General features: G+C 50.8%; 1 protein-coding gene and 1 pseudogene across 1 annotated transcript in view; both read left to right on the top strand.

Annotated features, from left to right (window-relative positions):
• Window positions 1–22477, top strand: part of EYA2 (EYA transcriptional coactivator and phosphatase 2) — a 264389-nt gene that overhangs the window by 216005 nt on the left and 25907 nt on the right. Inside the window, exon 11 of the mRNA XM_032419638.1 lies at window positions 19745–19803. Within this exon, the coding sequence (XP_032275529.1) occupies window positions 19745–19803 (59 nt within the window). The remainder of the gene's footprint in view (window positions 1–19744; window positions 19804–22477) is intronic.
• On the top strand, window positions 10821–11470 carry LOC116641727 (annotated as a pseudogene).

Genomic DNA, 22477 nt, shown 5'->3' with positions numbered 1-22477 from the left:
CCTCCTTAAAATGTTGGCTCCATGAGGGCAGGAACCCCAGCTGTGTCACCCTCAATCCCCAGGGCCTCAGCAGTAAACAGCCAAACAAATCCATAAATGAGAAAGTTCATTTAATGAAAAGGTCGTGAAGAAAATAAAACAATGAGATGTGCTAGTGAGTGATGGGAGAGAGGGGGTAGGCTTGGGGGGGGGGGGCGGTCAGCATTCTCGAAGGAGGCGGGGGAGGCCTCTCGAGGAGGTGACGCTTGAGCCAAGGCTTGAATGATGACGGCAGCCAGCCAGGTGGAGATCTAGGGAGGTGGGACCAGCACATGCAAAGGCCCTGTGGTGGGAAGTGTGTGAAGGCCACAGTGACCGTAGTGAATGAGTGAAAGCACAGGGGCAACTGGGATAAATGAGTCTGGAGAGGGAGGTGTGAGCCAGACATGGGTCAGGGACATCAGAGTTTATCCTAAGTGCTGTGGACAGCCGTGGGGCCAGGGAGCATTAAACAGGAAAAGCTGCATGATCTAGTTTATGTTTTAAAACGACTACTCTGGCTGCTGTGTGGAGAACGGGCAATAGGAGGCGAAGGGTGGAGGCTGGGAGACCAGCAAAGAGATTATTGCAGTTGTCCAAGCAAGAGAAGAAAGCTGGGTTGGATCAAGGTGGTAGGATATAGGCTTCAGGATGGTGGTAAAGCCAGAGGGCTCCTGATGGGTTGGATGGGGGGACAAAGGAGAGGGGGGGGCGGGGAGGTGGCTTGGCCTGACCAGGGCGACAGTGCCATGCTCCAAGATGGGCAGACAGGGCAGACATGGGAATGCGTGGGGAAACCCATCCTTCTGTAGAGGGCGCATGGGGTTTGAGGTGTCTGCGACACCCGGAAAAGATACCAAATCAACGGGCAGAGGTAAGAGTTTGAAGTCACAGAGCAGGCGCTTTATCGACGTGGGTTGAACCTGAGGCTCAGAGCCAGGCATTTCGCTGGACTGATGTGTGTTTCAAGGCAATGTCTTCAGTCTCACCCCTCTGCTGTTCCTCAGTGGCCCCGAAGTGGGAGTCACGCCTCCTGGTGAAGGATTTAATTCCCAGCTGGAGCTACTCAGGGAAGCCAGTTTGGTTTTATTCCCTAAATGTTTTTCAAAAATGTCCCCCGTGCCAGAAGCCCCCAGGGCACCTCAGCAGAACTGAAACCGTGGTGCCCAGTGGAGAAGTTAAGACTCACACAAGGAAAAACCGTTAGCTTGCTGGTGCAGGGAGCCCTTGTCCAAATCCAGGGGGCAGCCTCCCGAGGCCAGCGAGGCCAGCCCCTGCATGGATGGTGGGGTCTTAGGGGCTAAAGTCAGAAGACCCCTCTCCGCTCTGAGCGTGCAGTGCCATCTCTAAGGAAGGGAGTAAGCTCGGGCATGCAGCAGCGATTTAGGGGAAACTTAGCATCTGCCAGGCCCTCTGCTAAATGCTGTGGATTCAGTGGCAGATGATACACAGCAGGATCCCGGCCCTCAAAGCACTGACCTTCCGGCTGGGGAAGCAGATCAGAAACAACTGAATATATAATGTCAGCTAAAGTGCCCCGAAGAGAGACCAGCCGAGTCAGGGAGGAGACGGTCATGAGGCTGTTACTTCACTTGATACAACCAGGTAAGGCTTGTGCCACACTTGAGCAGACACCTGAACGAGGTGAGGGAGTGGGCCATGTGGGTGTCCGGGCAGGGAGCGTGCTGGACAGAAGAGCAGGGCAGAGGCCCTGAGGCATGGTCCCCGTTGGCAGGTTCCGGAAACAGGGAGGCTGGCCCAGGAGCAGGGGGGATTGTGGTGGGCAGTGGGAGTGGGAGCTGGGTGCAGATCACATGGGGCTCTGGGCCATCCGAAGGCTTGGGATAATCTCAGGGTGACAGGAAGCCATTGGAGGGTTTTAAGCAGGAGAGCACCAGCTGACTTAGGTTCCGAGGCTCCCTCGGTGCACAGACCAAAGGGGGCAAGGGTGGAAGTGGGTATCTGAGTTCGGTCAAGGCAGGCACCCAGCCTCCCATGTGAAAGCACTCAAGGGGAAGAATCCAGAGACAGGGTAGGTGCCAAGTTCAGCTTATCGCCGGCTCTCCAGGACACCTGTCCTGAGTTTAGGGCAAGCACCTTCTAATCCGTTCCATCTGCCTTGGAGTCCTGGCTCCACCCATGCCTGGCTGTGTGCCCAGGGCAAGTGTCTCCCTCTCCTTTAGCCTCAGTTCCCTCATCTGCTCAACAGGTAGAAGAAAAGCCCTGAGCTTCCAGGGTGTAATGATGCTGGGGGAGAGATGAAAGCTGCCCTCACGGAGCCTGGCCCACCGCACGTGCCCAACAACCGGGCCTCTCCACCAGGGGTGCGGCGTGTGCCCCGGGGCTGGGCAGGGGGCTGCATGGTACCAGGGCAAACTGTTGCATTTAAATCGTTAGACGTTTATTTTACTATGAGCTAGAAAAATACAACTAGCTTGCCCACCTCCTGATTTCACAATGATTCAAAAGCCGTGCACGCAACACAGAGATACGGCAAGGTCATGACTCCAGCTGCTGGAGCTTGGGCATAAATACTGCCAACGGGCTCCCTGCTCCGGTCCACCTCGCCTTTGTGCAGGAGCTGCTTAGAAGCTGGGGCAGGGGACCCCTCGTCCAAAATGTCGGCTCGGTGGCAGGGCAGGGCGCGGGCTCAATTGAAACTCATGCGCCCATGGCTTAAGACCTGGGAGACCATCCTCAGGGCTCACTGAGCTGCGCCCCCCCTGAAAGCCCTTTCGTGGGGAGCCTCCCGAGCTGTCACTTCCTAAAGGGCTGTAGGAGTCACGGCCAAAGCTGATGCTGGCCCTGGCCCTGCGCCTCCATCCCAGCTGAGCGGAGGCTCTGGGGAACACAGCTCTCTTGGCTTTGACTTCCAGGCTCAGGCTGCAGGGGAGGAGATGCCAGTCAACATGGCCCCAGGGTGAAAATAGCATGGCAGATCCGCGTCAGAGAGAGTACTGGCCTCACTTTTCCCAGTCTTCCCTCTTTCCCCTGCCTCTGCCTTAGCTTGTGTGTTCTCTCTCTCTCCCCCCCCGCCTCTCTCTCTCTCCCTCCACAGAACCTCGTCCATCTGTTCTTTCCTTTTCTCTCCCTCCCTTCCATTTTCCTTCCTTCCATTCTTTGTTCCTCTGTCCATCCTTTGATCCCTCCCTCCCTCCATCCACCTGTATTTCCAGCCCATCATTACCATCTACTTAGCCTTTTTTCCGTCTATCCATCCATCCATCCATCCATTTTTCTTCCCCCCACACACACACTCATTCCTCCAACTGTCCATTCATCCATCTTCCCATCCATGTATTTTCCATCTCCCTTCTTTCCATGCATTCCCTAGCTTCCTTCCCTCTATCTGGCCTTCTTCCCTTCCTTTCTTCCATCCATCCACCTAGCCTTCCTTCTTTCTTCCTTCCATCCTGTCCCTCCATCTTGTATTCCTCCTATTAACTTCTGCTGCCCATCTTTTATGTACCAGGGGTTCTAGTCACAGAAATGAGCCAGGTGTGGCCCCTGTCCCTGAGGAGCTCGCCTCCTGGTAAGGGACACACATGTAACACACCATCATAGGACAGGTGGGCTAGGACTGCTCTGCTGGACATTCCCAAGGTGGCTCAGCAGCAGCCCAAAGGAGGAAGTGATTAAGCAGTCCTTCTGGTTGGGATGACAGGAACAGGGGAAGCATCAAAGAGGAGGAGGTGCTTGGGTATTAAAGAAAGAGTAAGGATTTGCTGGGGGGTTGGAGAAGAAGTACAGGAAAAAGACAGGTGTGAGAAGAGTATTCCCAGGCCAGGGAACAGCAGGTGCAAAGGTAAAGAGGCAAGAAATGGATTGGTATGTTTGGGGAACATACAACACAGCAGAAGTCAATACTCCTGCAGACAGATCCCATTTTTATTAACTTGTTTCACTTTCTTAGATGAAAATACATATCAGAAGTACCAGCGAGGCACTTTAGCAACTTCGAGATAAACTCTGACTTGCAGAACTTACAGCTCAAGAGTGATTGTTCAGGTCATACTCCATCTGTGAAGAGTACATGAACCCCAGAAATTGAATGTAACATATGTGTATGTGCACAAGTATACGTCTCTCAATAGGATAGTGGGAGCATCCCATTCCCCTAGGGTTAGGATTTGCCCCTATAGTAAGCCTTAAAACCAAGAGAAGGCCAAAGAAAGTATACTTGGAGCTGAATTAGAACCCAGCTCCTTGGGGCGCCTGGGTGGCTCAGTTGGTTAAGCGACTGCCTTCAGCTCAGGTCATGATCCTGGAGTCCCGGGATCGAGTCCCGCATTGGGCTCCCTGCTCAGCAGAGAGTCTCCTTCTCCCTCTGACCCTCTCATGCTCTCTCTCATTCTCTCTCTCAAATAAATAAAAAAAATCTTTAAAAAAAAAAAAAAAAAAGAACCCAGCTCCTTTGTGAAAAGAAGTTTTGGAGTGAATACAAGCCCTCAGAGCTCTCTACCCAGGGCCAGACAACCCCCAGGTGTAGGCTGTAAGGCGGAGGGGAGCAAGGGTTGCCCCCTGGGCTGGTTCAGTGTGTTGCCAGTGGCAGGAAGAAAGCAGAGTCCTGAGAGTTCCCCGCCCCCACACTCGTCCCTGCTGGGGGACATGAGCACCCGCAGGTGCCGTCCGCACCTGGGAGGCCGTGGCACTTACGCCGAAGCCGGTCTCCACCTGTCCAAAGGCTGGGTGACTGCAGGAACTTCCTGTGGCAGAGAGCGATCTCTTTCCTCGATCCAGCCCAGAATGAATGGGGCGCTTGGAAAAGCAAGGTTGGCAGAGAACCATGACATTCAAAGCAGAGAAAACACCCGGCGAATAAGGCGGTGGGGAAGGCACAGGCCTTGAAGTCAGACTTCGGCGTGAACCCCATTTTGCCACTCCCTGAATGATCTTAGACACGGTGTGACTTCAACATTCTGGGCCTCCGTTGCCTCTTCTGTAAAATGAGGATGAAAACGTATCTCGTAGGTTGTTGTAAGACAGAGATGGAGTGTGTACAGCCCTGCTCCTGGGCACGGCTCCTGCACTGGACAGGGATGCCCTGCGCTGGCCCGGCTAAGCGCTCACCAGTGACCATGGAGATTGTGCCATTTGTAACCAGACCCGCAGGGTTGACCATCGTTTGTCCTCTGCCCCAGAGACCCGGAGCCGTGAAAGGTCTCCATCAAGCCTTACAAACACCCTGAGAGGTGGGAGTTGCGAGGAGCAAGTCCAGATCCAGACCTGGGAACAGATCCCCCAGGGGGTGGTTCCTGGACCCCCTGAGACTGCCTGGGCCCACTCAGCTTCAGAGGCCACTGGGCTCTCCCTCGTTGGCAGGTAAAGGAGGAAACCTTGGCAGCTGGTGCAGCCAGCTTCACAGGAAGCATGAAGCATTTCTACTAAGTGTCGACCCAACCGAAATGCCTGGCACAGAGGTGGATGCTATAGATACTTTTTGAAATGACTGATGGGTACAAAGAGCCAAAGGATGGGCTGCAAACTTCCCCTGTCCAGTGGGCCTTTATCAGCGGCAATATGAGGCAATGGTTGAGAGCAAAGATTCTGGGACCAGATGGCCTGGGTTCATAATCCAGCTCTGCACCTGCAAGCTGTGTGACCTCAGGTGAGTTACTTAACCTCTCTGTGCCTCTGTCCTCATCTGCAAAACGGGTATAATAATACCTGCTTCATAAGATTACTCTGAGAATTAATTGAATTAATGTATATAAAGGACCTAGAACATAATAATAGCACGACATAACCGATGGTTATTAGTATTATTTTATTATAATGATTTTCATTATCATTATGTGCATATAGAATCATCCCCTGCAAAGGTGCCAGGAATTTGTGCACAACCCTGTGCAGCCAATCGGGTTTCTTTCCCCCCATTTTACAGATGAAGAAACCAAAGTTTAGAGAGGATGAGGGATATGCCCAAGCTCACAGTAGCTGTAAGTATTAAGCCCAAGATTCAAACCGGAGTTGGCTGGACTCCAAGGCCTGCACTCTTAAAAAATGCAAATCTTCAAAACAAGAATTCATTCTTTCTGTTTTAAGATGCCCATAACTTTGATTAAAAATAGATTTGAAAATCTAGACCTTGTTGAGTGGCTGACATTTTATATATAGGCGGTGTCATTAGGAGCATTTCCAGATTCCAGCAAAAAGGCTGTCAGTTGGGGCAAGAGAAAGATGTGAAACGGAGGTCGCGCTGAGCCTGGGCAGCGCAGGCTGTGGGACAGAGCGTCCGTAGCACTTCGGCCCCAGGAGTAGCGCTGTCGGGGGCTTGCAACTCCTTGTCCTCGTCCGTGTGCTTTAACTAGCCCCCAGGGCAGGGCCGTCCGGCCAGGGGGTGTGTTTGCAAGTGGGAGGGAGGCCGCCGGTGCTCCCAGGAAGGGGAAGAGGTACTGGCCTGTAGCAGGCAGGGCCAGGAATGCCAGACAAGCCGGCAGTGTGGACCGCCCCGCGCGGGAGGAACCGTCGCACCCAAAAAGCCGGCCGCACCCCCTGGAGAATCGCAGCGCTGAGCCCTTGAGAGCCGTCCGCCGGCTGCTCGGTATCTCCGGATCACGCAGTGGACAGCACAACCCAGGCTTCGGGCGGCCGGCTTTTACTTGAATACCAAAAAGGAAAAAAAAAAAATGGTTAAACTTAGGGGTTTTTTCCTACTAGTGTCTAGTGGGAGAAGTGATTCCACATTAAGCCAGTGGCTGGTGGCTATTATACCGGACAGAACAGAACATTGACCTCACTGTAGGAAGTTCTATCAGTGCACATCTAGAATCCTAAATTTGTAAGACACAGCCTGTATTTCCAGTGATGATGATGATGATGAAAATCATAATCAAAGCTGACATTTATTGAGCGCTTCTGTACCAAACACTGTTCTGAAGGGTTTGCACGTGTTAACCGGTGTAATCCTCATTGCTGTGACCCCCTGGTCTTAGTCTGCTCGGGCTACCACAACAGAACACCACGGACTGAGTGGTCTAAACAATAGAAATGAATTTTCTCACAGTTCTGGAGGCTACAGGTCCCCGACTGAGGTGCTGGCAGATCTGGTTTCTGCAAGGACTCTCTTCCTGGCTTGTAGAAGGCCACCTCAGTGTGTGTGCAGAGACCGAGAAAGGGGGCTCTCTGATGTCCCTTCCTTGAAGGGCACTAATCCTATTAGATCAGGGCCCCACCCTTACGACCTCATTTAACCTTAACATTTACTTCCTTAGAAGCTGCATCTCCAAATACGGCCACCCTGGGATTCAGGGCTTCACCATAGGAATTGCGGGGGGAACACAGCCATTCAGTCCATAGCACCCATTTTACAAATGAAGAAACTGAGGCACAGAGAGGTTAAGTGAACAGCCCAAAGTCACACAGTTGGCAGTGGCAATATTCAGACCCAGGTGGCCTGGCTCCGGCGTCCACACACTTACCCACTATGCTCTGCTGCTCCCAGGGAGAGCAGTTGCCATCTGGCTTGGGAAAGAAGATTCCCTACAGGAAATCCAGATTCAACACATGCTGTAGACGACGGGTTCATAGGGAGGGACAGAGCAGAGAGGGTTAGTGTAGCCGGGACGTTGGGAGAAAGACAAGCAAGGTCTGGCAGCAAGAGGAAAAGAAATTCCCCCCACATAAATGTACAAGACAGAAGACAGAAGCTCCTCCGTGACTTAGCACATCATCTTCACATCGTATATACAAAACAGAAGTCACACAAATAACAACAAGAAACCTAAGGAACCATGACAGCACAGCACCCTCACTCCCCACCCGGAAGGTGAGCAGAGCAATAGAGGATCTGAATGCATTTCTAGAAAGGAGGATACGGGCCATAGCAGGAGCTGAGCGGAGGGCACAGCTAGGAATAATAAACACCATCCAGCCCCAGCCGATACGACTGCAAGCTGTCCAGAGGGCCTGCCTGCACTCATTCATTCAGGCCTTACACTGCCGCAGATGGTAAATACTGTTTCAGACCCCCATTTTCGAGATGGGAAAACTGAGGCACCGCGATGTTAACTTGCCTGGCGCTGACATGTACTGAGCTCCTGTGCCGGGCATCACACATGCATTTCCTCACTGAAATCTCACAACAGCCCTGCAAGGGAGGGTTCTTTATCTCTATTTTCCAGATGAGGAACCTGAGGCCCATAGTAAGAGTGGCGTGGAAATTTAATCCCAGCCCAAGCCGACTTCAACACGGTTTTGAGATGAACCGAGGAGGAGAAAAAGGCCTAAGATCAGCAGAGTGCAGGGAAGAATAGAGGCCTCTGTAAGAAACAAGATGGACCTAAATAGGGTTTTGGCTGACAGTACCCCTTGCCGGATTCAGGAGTGGCCAGGCAGGCAGGCGGGCCCGAGGGGGAGCGTTTCGACGAGCTGCCAGAGCTTCGGGAAGGATCTCAAGAGCTAGAGGGACTCCGGAGTGGCTGGAATCTGGGCAAGCCGAGGCTGCTTGCCTGACGCGCAGGCCTGATGACTAGCGTCTGATTTACGGTTCTGCGGGAGCTATCGGGGAGAATAATATTTCACCGTGTCAGCGCGGAACTGCTCTCCCAGGCATCCTGCCCAACCGGCCATTAATGCGGTGCGGCCCAGGCCCCTTTGGTGCTCTTCAGATAAGTTAAACATTTAGACAACACAAGAGAGACAGCCAGGTTTCCCTCCCAGGGAGCAGGCCCCGCTCTGGCTAGTCTAGAGGCCGCAGTAAGCAATCTCACTTAAAAATATACCTGCCTCGAAAGAAAAGGAGTGGCCAGGGAGTCCATCTGGTCTGTAATGAGACTCATTTTTCTAAAACAAATTTGTCAACAATTTCCCTTCTGCATTCGTGCCTCCAGGCAGCCAAGGACAAAAAGTAATGGGATCAGACCTCAGCAGGGCAGGTTGGGGAAACCCCAGCTGTCGCCAGCTTCATCAGAACGAGTTTTGATAAGTATTTGTCCCTGAGCTTGCTGTTCAGAACTGAACAATCATGGGAATGCTAAGTATCCAAACCTGCAGGATGCAAGCAAAGGATGATCCGGCCTTAAATTACCTTCTTCTTAGAAAAACAGGAAAATCGAAAAGACCGCGAAGGAAGATAAGCCTTTGGCAAGTATGAGCAAGAAAAAAAGAAAAAGAGGTAGAGATGATAAACTATATCAAGAATGAAAAGATGGATATTATTGTAGATTCAGGGGAAATTCATTTTTTTTTAATTATGAGAATACTGTACAATATTATGCCAATGAACTTGAAACCTAGATGAAGTTGACACTTTGCAGGAAGATCTAAATTACCAGAATTAACCCAAGGGGAAATTTAAAAATAAATAAACCAATGACTGAGAAATTGAAATGGCAGTTAAGGATGTACTCTCAAAAAGGCACCAGGTTGAGCTGGTGTTAAACAGGAATTCCACCAAACATTTGAGAAAAGGATAAATCCCATTTTGCACAAACTACAAAGCAAAGAAAAAGATGAGATGCTCTCCCCCTACATTTTATGAGACAAGCATCACCCGGAAACTAAATCTGGACCTCGAGCACATGACAAACGGACAAATGGCCGTCATCGGCGAGGACAGGTAGGACACTCGTGCAGTCCCACAGATACTCTCACCCGCGCCCTGTGACTCTTCACCTAAGTTCCGCCTGGGCCCGCTCTGGGCTTCAGTTTTGGACCCCTGGTGAAAGAGGGATCTGGACTATAATTGGTACCATTTCTCAGGCCTGCCACATTCTTTGTAACACACTGTTTCATAAGAAACTGGAGACTTTGTCACCTGAGAGAGCCTCAAAGGGCTGACGCTCCAGTAGCATTGGGCACACCCAGCACCCAGATCTTGGGTTCTATGACCATTTTCCAGGAAAAGGAACCAGGGCTCCATGGAGAAGTGGCTGATTCTAGGGCTGGGGGCAAGAAACACACATAATATATGGGAAGCCTCTTACGGTGCCAGAAAGTAAGGAAGTGCTCCAAAAACCCTACAGTGATGGAGGATGTCAAAGGGACACAGGAGCTCCTAGAAAGAGTTCCCAGTGGCCAAAGCTAGAGCACTTTGACTACTAAAGGAACATACTATTGGATTCTAAGTATTAAAAAAGTTCCCAGGAGTCCACAATGATACAGATAATGATTAAACCAACAAGTAAGTGGAGGGGAATAGGAAAATCTCCCATGCAGAAAATTCTGAATCATTTATTTTTTTTAAAGATTTTGTTTATTTCAGAGAGAGTGCACGTGAATGGGGGAGGGGCAGAGGGAGAGAGAATCTCAAGCAGACTTCCCACTGAGCGCAGAGCCAAATGCAGGACTCGATCTCAGGACCGAGATCATGACCCGAGCCGAAACCAAGAGTCAGATGCTTAACCGACTGAGCCCCCCAAGGAGCCCCCTGAAACATTTACTTAGATACTCCATCCCAGCTGTGAGCTTTGCATAGTGACTCCCTTTCAAAGAGTACAGTATGGAAAGGAGAGGAGAGTAACCTTCTAGCAGACGAACCTGACGGAGACTACCTGAGCCAGGTGGTCAAGGTCAACGTGAGCAGTGGTGAGTCATGTTGGTAGGATGCACGTTTGATACGATGCAGTGGGAATGGCACTTTCCTTCTGCAGCCCTGCTCACCAAAACCCATAACCCCAGTCTAACCATGAGAGAAACAACAACGAATCCCCGTTGAGAGACATTCTGCAAAACACCTGACTGGTACTCCTTGAAAGTGTTAGCAACACCAAGGAAAGTCAGAGAAACTGTCACAGCCCAGAGGAACCTAAAGAGAGAGATGACAGAATGTAGTGTGACGCCCTGGATGGGATTCTGGAAGAGAAAAAGGACGTGAGTGAGAAAACTAAGGAATTCCGAATAAACAACGGATATCAGTTGGGCCGTGCTCTCTCGAGGAGGCCCGGACACGATGCCCAGCCAGAATGGCACGATCTCAAAGCCCCATTCCCACAAGGACTGGCAGCGGCAGGTGGCCACGTGGTTCAAGCAGCGGGCATGGCAGATCCACAGAGGCAGGGCCCAGTAAGCCAAGGCACAACACAGCGACCTCACCCTGCCTCAGGACCCATCCAGCCCATCGCGGGCTGCCCCACCCCAAGATACCAGGGGGCAGGGGCTTCACTTGGAAGGGTTACAGGTGCCCGGCATCCCCGAGAAGGTGGTACAGACCGTTGGGATTTCAGTGGCTCCAAGAAGGCCTCCCAAGTCCACATGGTCCCAGCAGACGAGTCCGGTGGCCCCCAAGAAGGGAGACAGCTCTGCCGAAGAACTCAGATTGGCCACCCCGTTGACAGGCCGGGTCATGCCCACATGGAATGTCCGTAAGGAGAGAGCCAGGGTCCTTACAGAGGAGAAGAACCGCAAGGTGTTCACCAGTCTTCACGTGGCCCATGCCAATGCCCAGCTCCTCGGCATCCAGTCAAAAAGAGCCAAGGAAGCTGCAGAATGGGATGTTGAAAAGAAAAAGTAAAGTGCCATTGGCAACTTGTGATCAAGAAAAAAAAAAAAAGGAACTGACATTAGTTAATAATGATATAGTAATGTTTGTTTATTAGTTGTGACAGGTGCACCATACAAATATGTTAGGCCGTCAGTTAAGTGTCTGATTCTTGGCTTCAGCTTAGGTCATGATCTCGGGGTCCTGAGATCCAGTCTCGAGTTGGACTCCACGCTCAGCATGGAGTCTGTTTTTCTCTCTCCCCGCTCTGCTCCGCCTCCTCTCTCTCTCTGTCATAAATAAAATCTTTAAAATGCATATATATGTAAGATGTTACATCTATACATATATAATCTTTAAAATGCATTTATATAAGATGTTATATATATAACATATACATATATAATGTTAACAATAAGGGAAACTGGGCGTGGGATATATGGGAACTCTCTATACTATAGTTGCAACTTTTCTGTAATCTAAAATTATTCTAAAACTAAAAGCTTTGATGTTAAGTAAGCCGCCCAGGATCACACACCCAGAAAATGGTAGGGCTGGGACTGAAGCCCAGGGAGGGGCGTTTGAACACCAACTACAGCGTCCAGGAGATATGAACCTGAATGTCTCTACCAGTTCTCTCCTGCCCCCGCGCCCTGAGACGCATGAGTGCATAGCGTCCTGACAGGTTGGTGGGGTTTGACTGAGGAATGCAGTTTTCTGCTTTGCTTCTAAATTGCCTTATCTGCAGAGTTGGCCGACTATGAGCCTCTCTTGATGGTGAACTCAGTTCAATTTGGCCATTATTGTACCAGGCACAGAGTTCAGGCCTGTAGAATTCGAAATAATGATAATAGCAAGAATTACGCCAAACGTGGATGTGGCATTTTCTATACTTTTCAGAGTGCCTTACCTGTACTGACTCATTTAATCCTTGCAATACCCCAGGGTGGAAAATGGTGCTCCATAGCTCAGTTAGAGATAGGAAGCTGAGCGTCAAAAAGATTCAGTACCTTGTCCAAGATCATTCCGTTAATGAGTAGCAGAGCCAGAGTTTGAGCCTGAGGTCCAGAGTCTATGCTCTTAATTGCTATATTCTCTGATGGATGCTACCTTTAGAGTTTCCCAAGTTATTGAATAAAAGAAGAGATCGGCCATTATACCAGGCCTAGGTTAGTCCTAGAGGCCCCACAAAGTGGGAAAATAGAGACAAGTTATTTGTCCTGATGTGAGGTGGAACTGGAGCAGTTTTTACAAAGAAGATTATATCAGCAGAGCCTCCTCAGGCTTTTGGCAAATGGAAAGGGAAGGAAAGGCATTCGAAATAGAAGGAATGGCAGGTGCAAAGGCCCTGCAGCAGTAGCGTATGGGTTCTTGAAGGAATAGCAGGAGGCTGCTGTGTCCGCAGGTGCAGTGAGAGATGGTGGGAGATGGGGGCAGGGTGCAGACATGGAGAGCCCGAGTCTTTGTGAGGACCGTGCTTTTTTTCAAAGGGAGGTGGGAGCCACTGTGGGGTTTTGAGCAGAGAGGGACAGGATCTGACTCAGGTGTGAACAGGACCCCTCTGGCTGCTAGATGTGGACTGGGCTGGCAGGATGGGGCATAGAAAGGGTAGAAGCAGGGAGAGTGAGGAGATGACCCCATGAGTCTGAGTCAGGGGTCCGCAAACTTCTTCTGTAAAGAGCCGGATAGTAGATATTTTAGGCTTTGCAGGTCACACTGTCTCTGTCTCGACTTCTCAGTTCTCACATTGTAGGACAAAAGCAGCCATGGACAGTAGTAAATGAACGAACTTGGCCGTGCTGCAACAAAGCTTTATTCGCACAGATCGGTGGTGGGCCACGTTTGGCCCACGGGTTGTAGATTGCTGAGCCCTGATCTCGGTGGGAGACAATGAGAGCTTGGAGTGGTGGGAACAGTGGAGGAGGTGCGAATAGTCAGACTGTGGACATATATTGACTATATATTGACTTATTGTGGATATACATTGACAGGAGAGCCAGCTGGATTTGCTGATGGGTTGGTTGAGGAATGTGAGGGGAAGCAAGGAGTCAGGGACTACTCCAGGACACATGCAGGATCCAGCCTAGTGTTGGGCACGTAATAGGTGACCAGTAGGTCTGTGTGTTGAATTAGCGGTGCAGCATTTCATGTACGTGTACCTCATATTTCCCAGTGATAATGTTAAGTACCTGGAAAGCAAGAGCCACTTTTCATCCTTGAAACCTCCCCACTGTTGACCCATGCGTTGTCTGATGTGGTTCTGGGCCCATAGTAAGTGTTTTTACAGTTTTTGTGATTCTGGGCCCCTCCTCTCCCTCACTGTGTAGTCTCGGGCATTGTATCCGTTTGCTGGGGCTGCCGGAACAAAGGACACAGACTGGGTGCCCGGAATGACAGGAACACTGTGTCACGGTTCTTGAGACCAGAAATCCAAGATCAAGGGGCCGGCAGGGTTGGTTCCTTCTGAGGGTGCTAAGGGAGAGTCTGTGCCCTGCCTCTGTCCTCATGCTCACATGGCATTCTCCCTGCGTGTGTCTGTCTCTGCATCGACATAAGGACGCCGCCGTATTGGATTAGAACCACCAACCTAATGATCTCACCTTAAATTGATTATCTGCAAAGAGCCTATTTCCAAATAAGGTCTGTTCACATGTCCTGGGGGCTAGGGTTTCACAATCACAATTCAGCCCATAACAGGCAAGTTTCTGCACTTCTCCCCACTTCGTTTTCTCCTCCATGAGATGTCAACAGTATCCCCCTTAATATATGCAAAGTGCTGGGCGCCTGGGTGGCTCAGTCGGTTAAGCATCCACCTTTGGCTCAAATCATAATCCCAAGGTCCTGGGATTGAGTCATGCTTTGGGCTCCCTGCTCAGCAGGGGAGTCTGCTTCTCCCTCTCCCTTTGCCCCTCCCCCCTACTCGTGCTCTCTCTCTCTCTCTCTCTCTCGTGCTCTCTGTCTCTGGCACGTTGGGAACCTAAATGTCCTTCAGTGTTAGATCCTGTCTGTCTCCTTCCCATGAGATATCTTCTGTTTTCAAAGGCAATGCATATGTGCATTATCCTTATAGAAAAAGAGAGAGTGAAGGAGGGAGGGAGGAAGCATTTCAATGAGTTTAAAGCCTCCTTTGACCACTAACCCAATCCCAGTGCTTTCCCAGATAGAACTGCTGCTTCCAATTAGATGTGTAAGCTTCCAGATCTGTCTTTTCCCATCCATGTATATGTATATATCCATATACAATATTTTACTTTCTTTTTAATGGGTTTTTATAAATACAGTTGGCCCTTAAACAACACGGGGTGTTTTTTAAGATTTTTTTTTTTTTAAAGATTTTATTTTTCAACAGAGAGAGAGAGACAGCAAGAGAGGGAACACAAGCAGGGGGAGTGGGAGAGGGAGAAGCAGGCTTCCCGCTGAGCAGGGAGCCCGATGTGGGACTCGATCCCAGGACCCTGGGATCATGACCTGAGCCGAAGGCAGACGCTTAATGACTGAGCCACCCAGGTGCCCCAAGATTTTTTATTTATTTATTTGAGAAAGAGAGAGAGAGCAGGGGGAGGAGCAGAGGGAGAGGGACAAGCAGACTCCACGCTAAGCAGGGAGCCCAACGTGGGGCTTGATCCCATTGACCCCGAGAACATGACCTGAGCCGAAACCAAGAGTCAGATGCTCAACCAATTTCCAGTTGAGCCACCCGGGCACCCCAACATGAGTTTGAATTGCATGGATCCACATATAAGCAGATTTTTTAATAAATACAGCACAGTGCTGTAAATGTATTTTCCTTATGATTTTCTTAACTTTCTTTTGTGTAGCTCACTTTATTGTAAGAATACAGTATACAATACATATAATATATAAAATATGTGGTAATTGTTTATATTACCAATAAGGCTTCCAATCAACAATAGCTATTAGTAGTTAAGTTTGGGGGGAGCCAAACGTTATACACCGGTTTTTGACTGCATGGGGGTCAGCACCCTGAACCCCCATGCTGTTCCTGGGTCAACGGTATATATATGATGTGATACTGGATGTATCATTCTCCAGCCTGCTTTTTTTCCCACACCATAGAATGTCTTGGAAATATTTCCGTGGGCTAACATAAAAATCTACCTCATTCTTCTGACCCGCTGGGTAGGATTCCACTGAATGGACATACCACATTTTATTTAGCAATGATCCAGTTGAGGGAACTTTAGGTATTTTCCTGTTTCTCACTGGGATGATGGACATTCTTGCACAAGGCGATGTGCGGGTGTTTCTCTGGATCAGAAAGTGTAAATTCCTCATGGCTGGGATTGCATCAGGGCCCAGGTCTCTCACCCAGGTCGAGTCATGGGAACCCTTCCTCTGTCTTTACAAGCAGGTCCTGCTTGGACCCCCCAGGACGATCACACTCGACCCTGAAGAGGCCAGAAGCACCCTAGGCTGTGAAAAGCCAGCATACCACCTTCGAGGCCTGCCCCCCACGCAGGAAAATTGAGGGGCATAGGATCTTCCTCCCCCAAAGCTCCCTTCCTCGGCGTTGTCCCACTCCCCTCTTTGCCAGCCCAGGCTTAGCGGGTAACTGGATCCAGGTCAGCTGGTAGAGTATGAGGTAGCGTCTAGCTGAGCGTCATGGTATTTTATTAAGTCCGAAATGTGATCGCTACTGTTGTCACACTTTAGCGCCCCCAACAATCCCCTTGCAAATGAGAAAACCAGAGCCTCCCACATGCCTTTCCCCTGACATCAAGGAAAGCACAGGGAACCCTGCCCAGGGGCCTGAGCCCGTGTGACCCCTGGAGCAGCTTTCGAGCTTGAGGCAAGGACTGGGGGGCACAGAGAGGTGTTTTTCCAATTTCAGGCAAAGCAATGGATGGGGGAGAAGTCTGCTACTAATTTTGTTTTCTCTGTGCCTGGGTCTTCAAAGTCAGCATTGGCTTTTAAAGACCGTTTTCATGAACATATCAGGCTTGCTGGTCGAGGACCCTTCCATCTATATAAGATTTCTGTGGCTCAGAGGGCTCCAACTAGTGTGCCCACTGGGGCCACGTAAGCAGGTAAATGAAGGGAAGAAAACCCAGATGAGACTGTAGAGCCCTGGAAAGGGCTCAAGATGGTTGGGACAGAAGAATGCAAGCCCCACAGAGCATGTAAAGTCTCATAGTGAAAATCTGGAAAGACAGAGAGAGTGAGAACAAGCAGGGAGAGAGGGAGAGCGAGAAGGAGAGGTCCCCTGAGTTTATGTATTGGCTTCTGTTCCAAAAAAATGTTTCAAGCATAGTGTGGGCTGAACAAGCTACGTCTCCAGGCCAGCTTGCAAGCTCTTCCCTAAGTGAGCTTATCAACACAGAAGAGTTGTCAGCCTGGTTCCTTTACTCCTCGAGAGCAGCACTGTCCACTAGAATTTTCTGTGATGATGGGAGTACGTGCACCATCTAATACAGTAGCCACTGACTACATGTGGCTACAGAGCACTTGAAATAGGCCTAAGGAACTAAATTTTTTATGCTGTTGAATTTAAATTTATTTAAATATAACTATCAGTAACCACATGGGCTAATCACTACTGTATTAGACAGCGTGACTATAGAATCTTTCAAGTTGGGGTGTACCATCGTGCTCGACTATTTTAGGAAAGAACAGTCCCTCTTGGGGAGGGGCATCAAGTATGCTTGAGACCACCAAGCATCGATGAGAAGCCCGGGTACATGGAAAGAAAGGAAATGCGGAATGAGGAACAGTAGAGGCTTAGGGGTAAGCTAGCTCGAGTGGTCACTCAGTAGCCCCAGTTTTTTCCCAGTGCTCTCCAGAGAGCGACTCAGTTGGGTTCACCACTTAACATCTGCCATGTTCTTTGCCCTCTGCTCCGACTTCCACCTGCCCACGTGGTGGACCTTCCCCACTGCCCTTTCCATCCAGGCCTGTCAGAGCACACTGCTGCCCATGCCCAGGCATTGTCCCGGGCCCATGGATGTGAGAGGTCCCACTGTGCCACAGTGCTGTGGGCCAGAGTGTGCCAGGGACTCTGGAAGGGAACCTCACCTTCCGGCAAACCCCTTTTGAATCCAGAGCCCTTTCATGGGACCACAGAGAGACCAGTGGCCACACCACCCCTTTCTCCAAGGTTCCAGCCTCAATCCCCACAGAGTAGCCCAGGCTGCCCCAAATGCCACTGTCCCCACCCCCACCCCACCCCCACATCTCCATAACAACATGGTTACCCCTATAGGTCTTTTAAAAATTAATGAGGGACGGGGTTCCCATCATCCCCACCCCCTGCAGAGCTCCTGGTCTCAAAGATGAATTCAAGCCTCTTCCTTATGTAAAAAGAGATGGTGCTCAAAATGTTGAAAGCACCTTTTTTTTTCCAGATTCTACCCTCCTATCAACAGTCCAGAGATGTCACCGCCAATTTTTTCTTAGCGTCAAGCTCAGAGTTCCGTATGCTTCTCCTCTCCCTAGCAGTGTTTCCCAGGAGATACCTGCCCCCTGAAATTACCTTGCAACCAAAATGGGGACATTTATAAATCTTCATACAATAATAGAAACTAACATTCATGCCACACCTGCTCCGTTCCAGCCCCTGCACTGGATGCTCTGCGCCCAGCACCTCCCTTCTCCTCACGCCAAGCCTGTGAAGGAGGTTCCGCTGTCTCTCATTTCCCAGCCCGACCTCTGAGGCTCAGGGTGGTTATGCCACCGGCTCGAGGTCACACAGCCGGAGCCGACTCTGAACCACACGACTGTGTTCTCTTACCGTTCTGGAGGTCAGAAGTCCAGAACCAGTCTCCCTGGGCTGAAGACGTTGGCGAGGCTGGTTTCCTCTGGAGGCTCTGAGGGGAGGAGTCTTGGCCTTTTTTGGTGTCTAGTGGGCACCTGTATTTCTGGACTTGTGGCTTCTTCCTCCATCTACCGTGTACCCCAATGCCACCCCAGTCTCCTTTCTGTCTTCAAATACCCCTCTGCTTCTTACTTACAGGACCCCTTGTAATTACATTTAGGGCCCACCTAGATAATCCAGAATAATCTTCCCATCTCAAGACCTTTAACGGAATCACATCTTGCAAAGTCCCTTTTGCCATATAAGGACCCTGGGATTAGGGCATGGACACTTGAGGGTGGGAGGCATTATTCAGCTTACCACAGTCATGGTGGCCTGGTTTCCGGTTACAGCTGGGCTGGATCCAGGGGATCAAATACTGTGATCAGGGCTTCATCCCTGTCTCCAGCTCTCAGATCTGCTTTTCCCCAGGCTTACTCCCACCATGTGGCAGCTACAGTGAAGGAGAGGCCCCTTCCCCAAGGTCTCAGCCCAAGTCCCAGGGCCGGCTCTCACTGGTCCTGTTTAGACTACATGCTCATCTTTGACACAATCACCAAGGCCGGGTCTCTCCGCTTGGTCAAGCCTGGGTCATGTGCCCTCCTTCGTCATGCCCTCCCCTCTATCTTAGCTCACACGTGCTAGGGTGTTTCTCCAAAGAGAACGGAGAGATCTGTGAGTGGTGGAAAGCAGCAGGGCTCTGGAGTCTGTTGGCTGGCAAGCATTATACATTATACATTATCCAGTATACTCAGTACCCAGTCAATGCTGACCGCAGATCATGGGACACAGAGGAGGGCTGGGGGCGGGGGTGCCTCCAGAATGAATGTTGACGAATACAAGGTTCACTAAGCGGATGAAGGCAGAAGAGCCTTCCGAGCAGAGAATGGACCTTGATTAAGGCAAAGGCCTCGAGTGGGGCCAGGGTGACCGTATGTCCTCACATACTCAGGGGCGGAGCGGGGTGGTCCTGTTTTGCGCCTGTCCTCCCAATGTAATCTTAACAGCAGCCCCCTTTACTTGCAAAACAACCTGGGTTTGCATGATAAATTATATGGTCTCTCCCCCTGAACAGCCAACCTCATTTATAAGGGTACCGAAAGCAAAAGAAGGGATGACACTTAATGGGAGTCACTAACCTTTAGTGGCAAAGCTCACGCTAGAATTCAGGACTCCTGACTCCCAGGGCAGTGCTCAGCTTATGAAACGAACTCTCTCAGAGACTACATCAGATTAACCAGTCATGGGACGCCTTGGTGGCTCAGTCAGTTAAGCGGCTGCCTTCAGCTCAGGTCCTGATCCCAGGGTCCTGGGATCGAGTCCCATGTCGTGCTCCCTGCTCAGCGGGAAACCTGCTTCTCCCTCTGCCTGCCGCTCCCCCTGCTTGTGCTGTCTTTTTCTCTGACAAATAAATAAATAAAATCTTTAGGAAAAAAAAAAAAGATTAACCAGTCATCCTTCTCCTTCTTTTTCTCTTCTTACCACATTCTCCATAGGACTGTGACCAGATCCACGTTGACGATGTCTCATCCGATGACAATGGGCAGGACCTAAGGTAGGAGTTTGGGGAGCCAAAACTGCCCCTTTTGATTGGTTATTGAGCTTGCCTTTCACCAGAAGCAGAGAGGAGGGGCGGGCTGGGTTATCAGGATGAGTGCACCTGCCTGGGTCAGAACCCAGGGTCGCAGCCCCGACCCCCACCCTGCAGCCTCCTCAGCATCACCTCCAATCACAGAGGCTGAGATTTCCACAGACTCTCTGTGACTCTGCTTATGTTTATCTCTCAATGGTTTCTTGTCTGCTTCCCAAAGTAATGCATGCATATTGTAAAAAATTCAAATGCCACTTCTAACCTTGCCTCCCAGAATCACTATCACGAAGAGTTTGGCACCCCTTCTTCAAAGGTTTGAGTATATTATTTAATATAAACGATACAGTCGCTACTCAAAAAATATTTCTTGACTGAGTAAGCGGTATGTCTAGTTTCTAGGGGACAACACTCCTAGGACAGGGACTCCAGAAATAAGGTACCCAACTGCTCAAAACGAGACAGCTTTCAGAGGAATGTGGCTGGAATGTTCCAAGCCTGCCCCTGAGAAAACCTTATAAAAATGGAACCAGAGTTAATCTGTGCTTATCCAAAATTATCCCAGCCTAGTACCTCTTGGCCCATTAAAAATATTATTAGACTGCCTGATGTTTCGCTTATGGGACCAGTAACTTCACTTAGTCTTCCTAGATGTGTCTTCCATCTTACTCCAAAAAAAGAAGTCAAAGCTTCTGTCGCTGGGCCCTGGAAGTCTTTTCAAAGGCCAGCACAACTAGAAGTGATAGGCAGGCGCCTGCTTCGTATTAATGAGCCGTTCTGAAAATCCCTCGCAGTCAGGACTGGCAAGGAGCAAGGTTCCGGTGCCAGCCAGGGCTTCTCCATCTATGGAGTAAATAAACCCCAGATCAAAGTTAATTTTGTCCTTTCCACGACGTCATAGCTGGGAGCTGCTCTCCCCCTCACGGCAGTGAGCAACCAGGGTTCCGCTTTTATAACGTTGCCCCTGTAGCTGGCTGGCGTGGGACTGAGAGCGGGTTCCTCCAAAGGCCGTCTCATGCTGAGCTGTTTGGGACGTCACTTCCAGAACCCACGATCCAAGGATGGTTTTCCCCATAGACACCAAAATCTCCACGTACTCATTCAAGCAATCTCTTTTGAGTCCTTACTATGTGCCAGGCGCCTAGCATCAAATGCCCCTTCTTTGGTTTTTTTCAGTTCACTGCAGAAACCAACCTTGGTAATGCCCTTATTTTGCACCACGCCCTGTCCTGGACGCCTTACGTGCATTAACTCCCTCATCTTCACAGTTACCCTAGGGAACAACACATGCTCTTCTCATCATCCCCATTTTACAGGTGGGGAATGGGAGGCACAGAGAGGTTAAGTAACCTGCCGAACCTCACACAGCCGGTAGGTGGGGGAGGTAGGATTCATGGACGTCCTCCCCTGCCCTCCTGTTCTCTTGGCAGAACATCTGGCCACCTCCCCCAGGGTGTCCTCAGAGTTTTTAGTATGTGTTCTTTTTCAAGAATCAATTTTCTGGCCTTTCCACACTACTCTGAGAGGGGCCCATAAGGCGTAGTCCTGGGTTCCCGTTGCAACTTAAAGGAAACTTCCACCATGTCCGGATCCCTTGATGTCCTGCCACTGAAGCAGGAGGATGTCCTCAAATGCCTTGCAGCAGGAACTCATGTAGGTGGCACCAACCTTGACTTCCGCACGGAACCGTGCATGCACAGAGGGAACAGTATTGGCGCCAACATCATGAATGGGAAGAGGACGTGGGAGAAGCTCTGCTGGCAGCTCGTCACACGGTTGCCACTGAAGACCCGGCTGACGCCTGTGTCCTAGCCTCTTGGAATCCTGGCCGGCGAGCTGTGCTGCTGCTGCCCGGGGGCCAGGCCGGTGGCCGCCCCGCTCCTGGAACCTTCACCGACCAGATCCACGCAGCCTTCCGGGAGCCACGACCTCCGGAAGCTGCTGCCCCCAGGGCTGACCGCCGGCCACCAGAGGTGCCACCCTGCCTACCATGGCTGTGTCACAGACTCTCCCCTGCGCCACGTGGACCCTGCCACCCCATCCAGCAGCAAGGGGACTCACGTGGCGGGTCCGATGTGGCGGGTCCCGGCCCTGGAAGCCCTGCACGCCCGTGGCACCATCCCCTGTGAGCACCCATGGGAGGCCACGCCGAACCTTGGCTTCTGCAGAGACTTCTGAAGAGACTGAGAAGGAGCAGGCCGCTGCTGGAAAGGCCTTGACCAAGGAGGAATTTCGGGGTGAATGGACTGCTCTGGCTCCCGAGCTCACTGCTGCTCAACACGAGGCTGCAGACGAGTCAGGAGGCACACGGGAGTCTACGTTCGAGGCCCTGAGGATCAAGTCGCCTGGGCCAGGGTCCTGGCCTGCATGCCCCAGGGAGCCCCCAAGGGGCAATGAGCTGTTGAGTTGGAGACACTCGCCGCAGGTGTTCCTGTGGCTCGTGCAGAGTTTTTGTTGTCACCACCAAAGCCTCTTCCCTGGGAAGAGTTTTCTGTCCAAGAGGAAGGCCCGGCCTCTGCTCCAGTAAGGCTGAGCCCCGGGCACAGAATGGAGGGTGACAGCCGCATGTCCCACCCCGCTGTGTTCAGGCGCCCCACAGGGAGCGTGACCTAGCACCTCGCACTTTCCAAATGCCCCTTGA

Source organism: Phoca vitulina, unplaced genomic scaffold, assembly GCF_004348235.1.
Source record: "Phoca vitulina isolate PV1807 unplaced genomic scaffold, GSC_HSeal_1.0 scaffold22, whole genome shotgun sequence".
Lineage (NCBI taxonomy): Eukaryota > Metazoa > Chordata > Mammalia > Carnivora > Phocidae > Phoca > Phoca vitulina.
The sequence above is the reverse complement of the archived record's forward strand: the minus strand, read 5'-3'. Positions and strand labels throughout refer to the sequence as shown.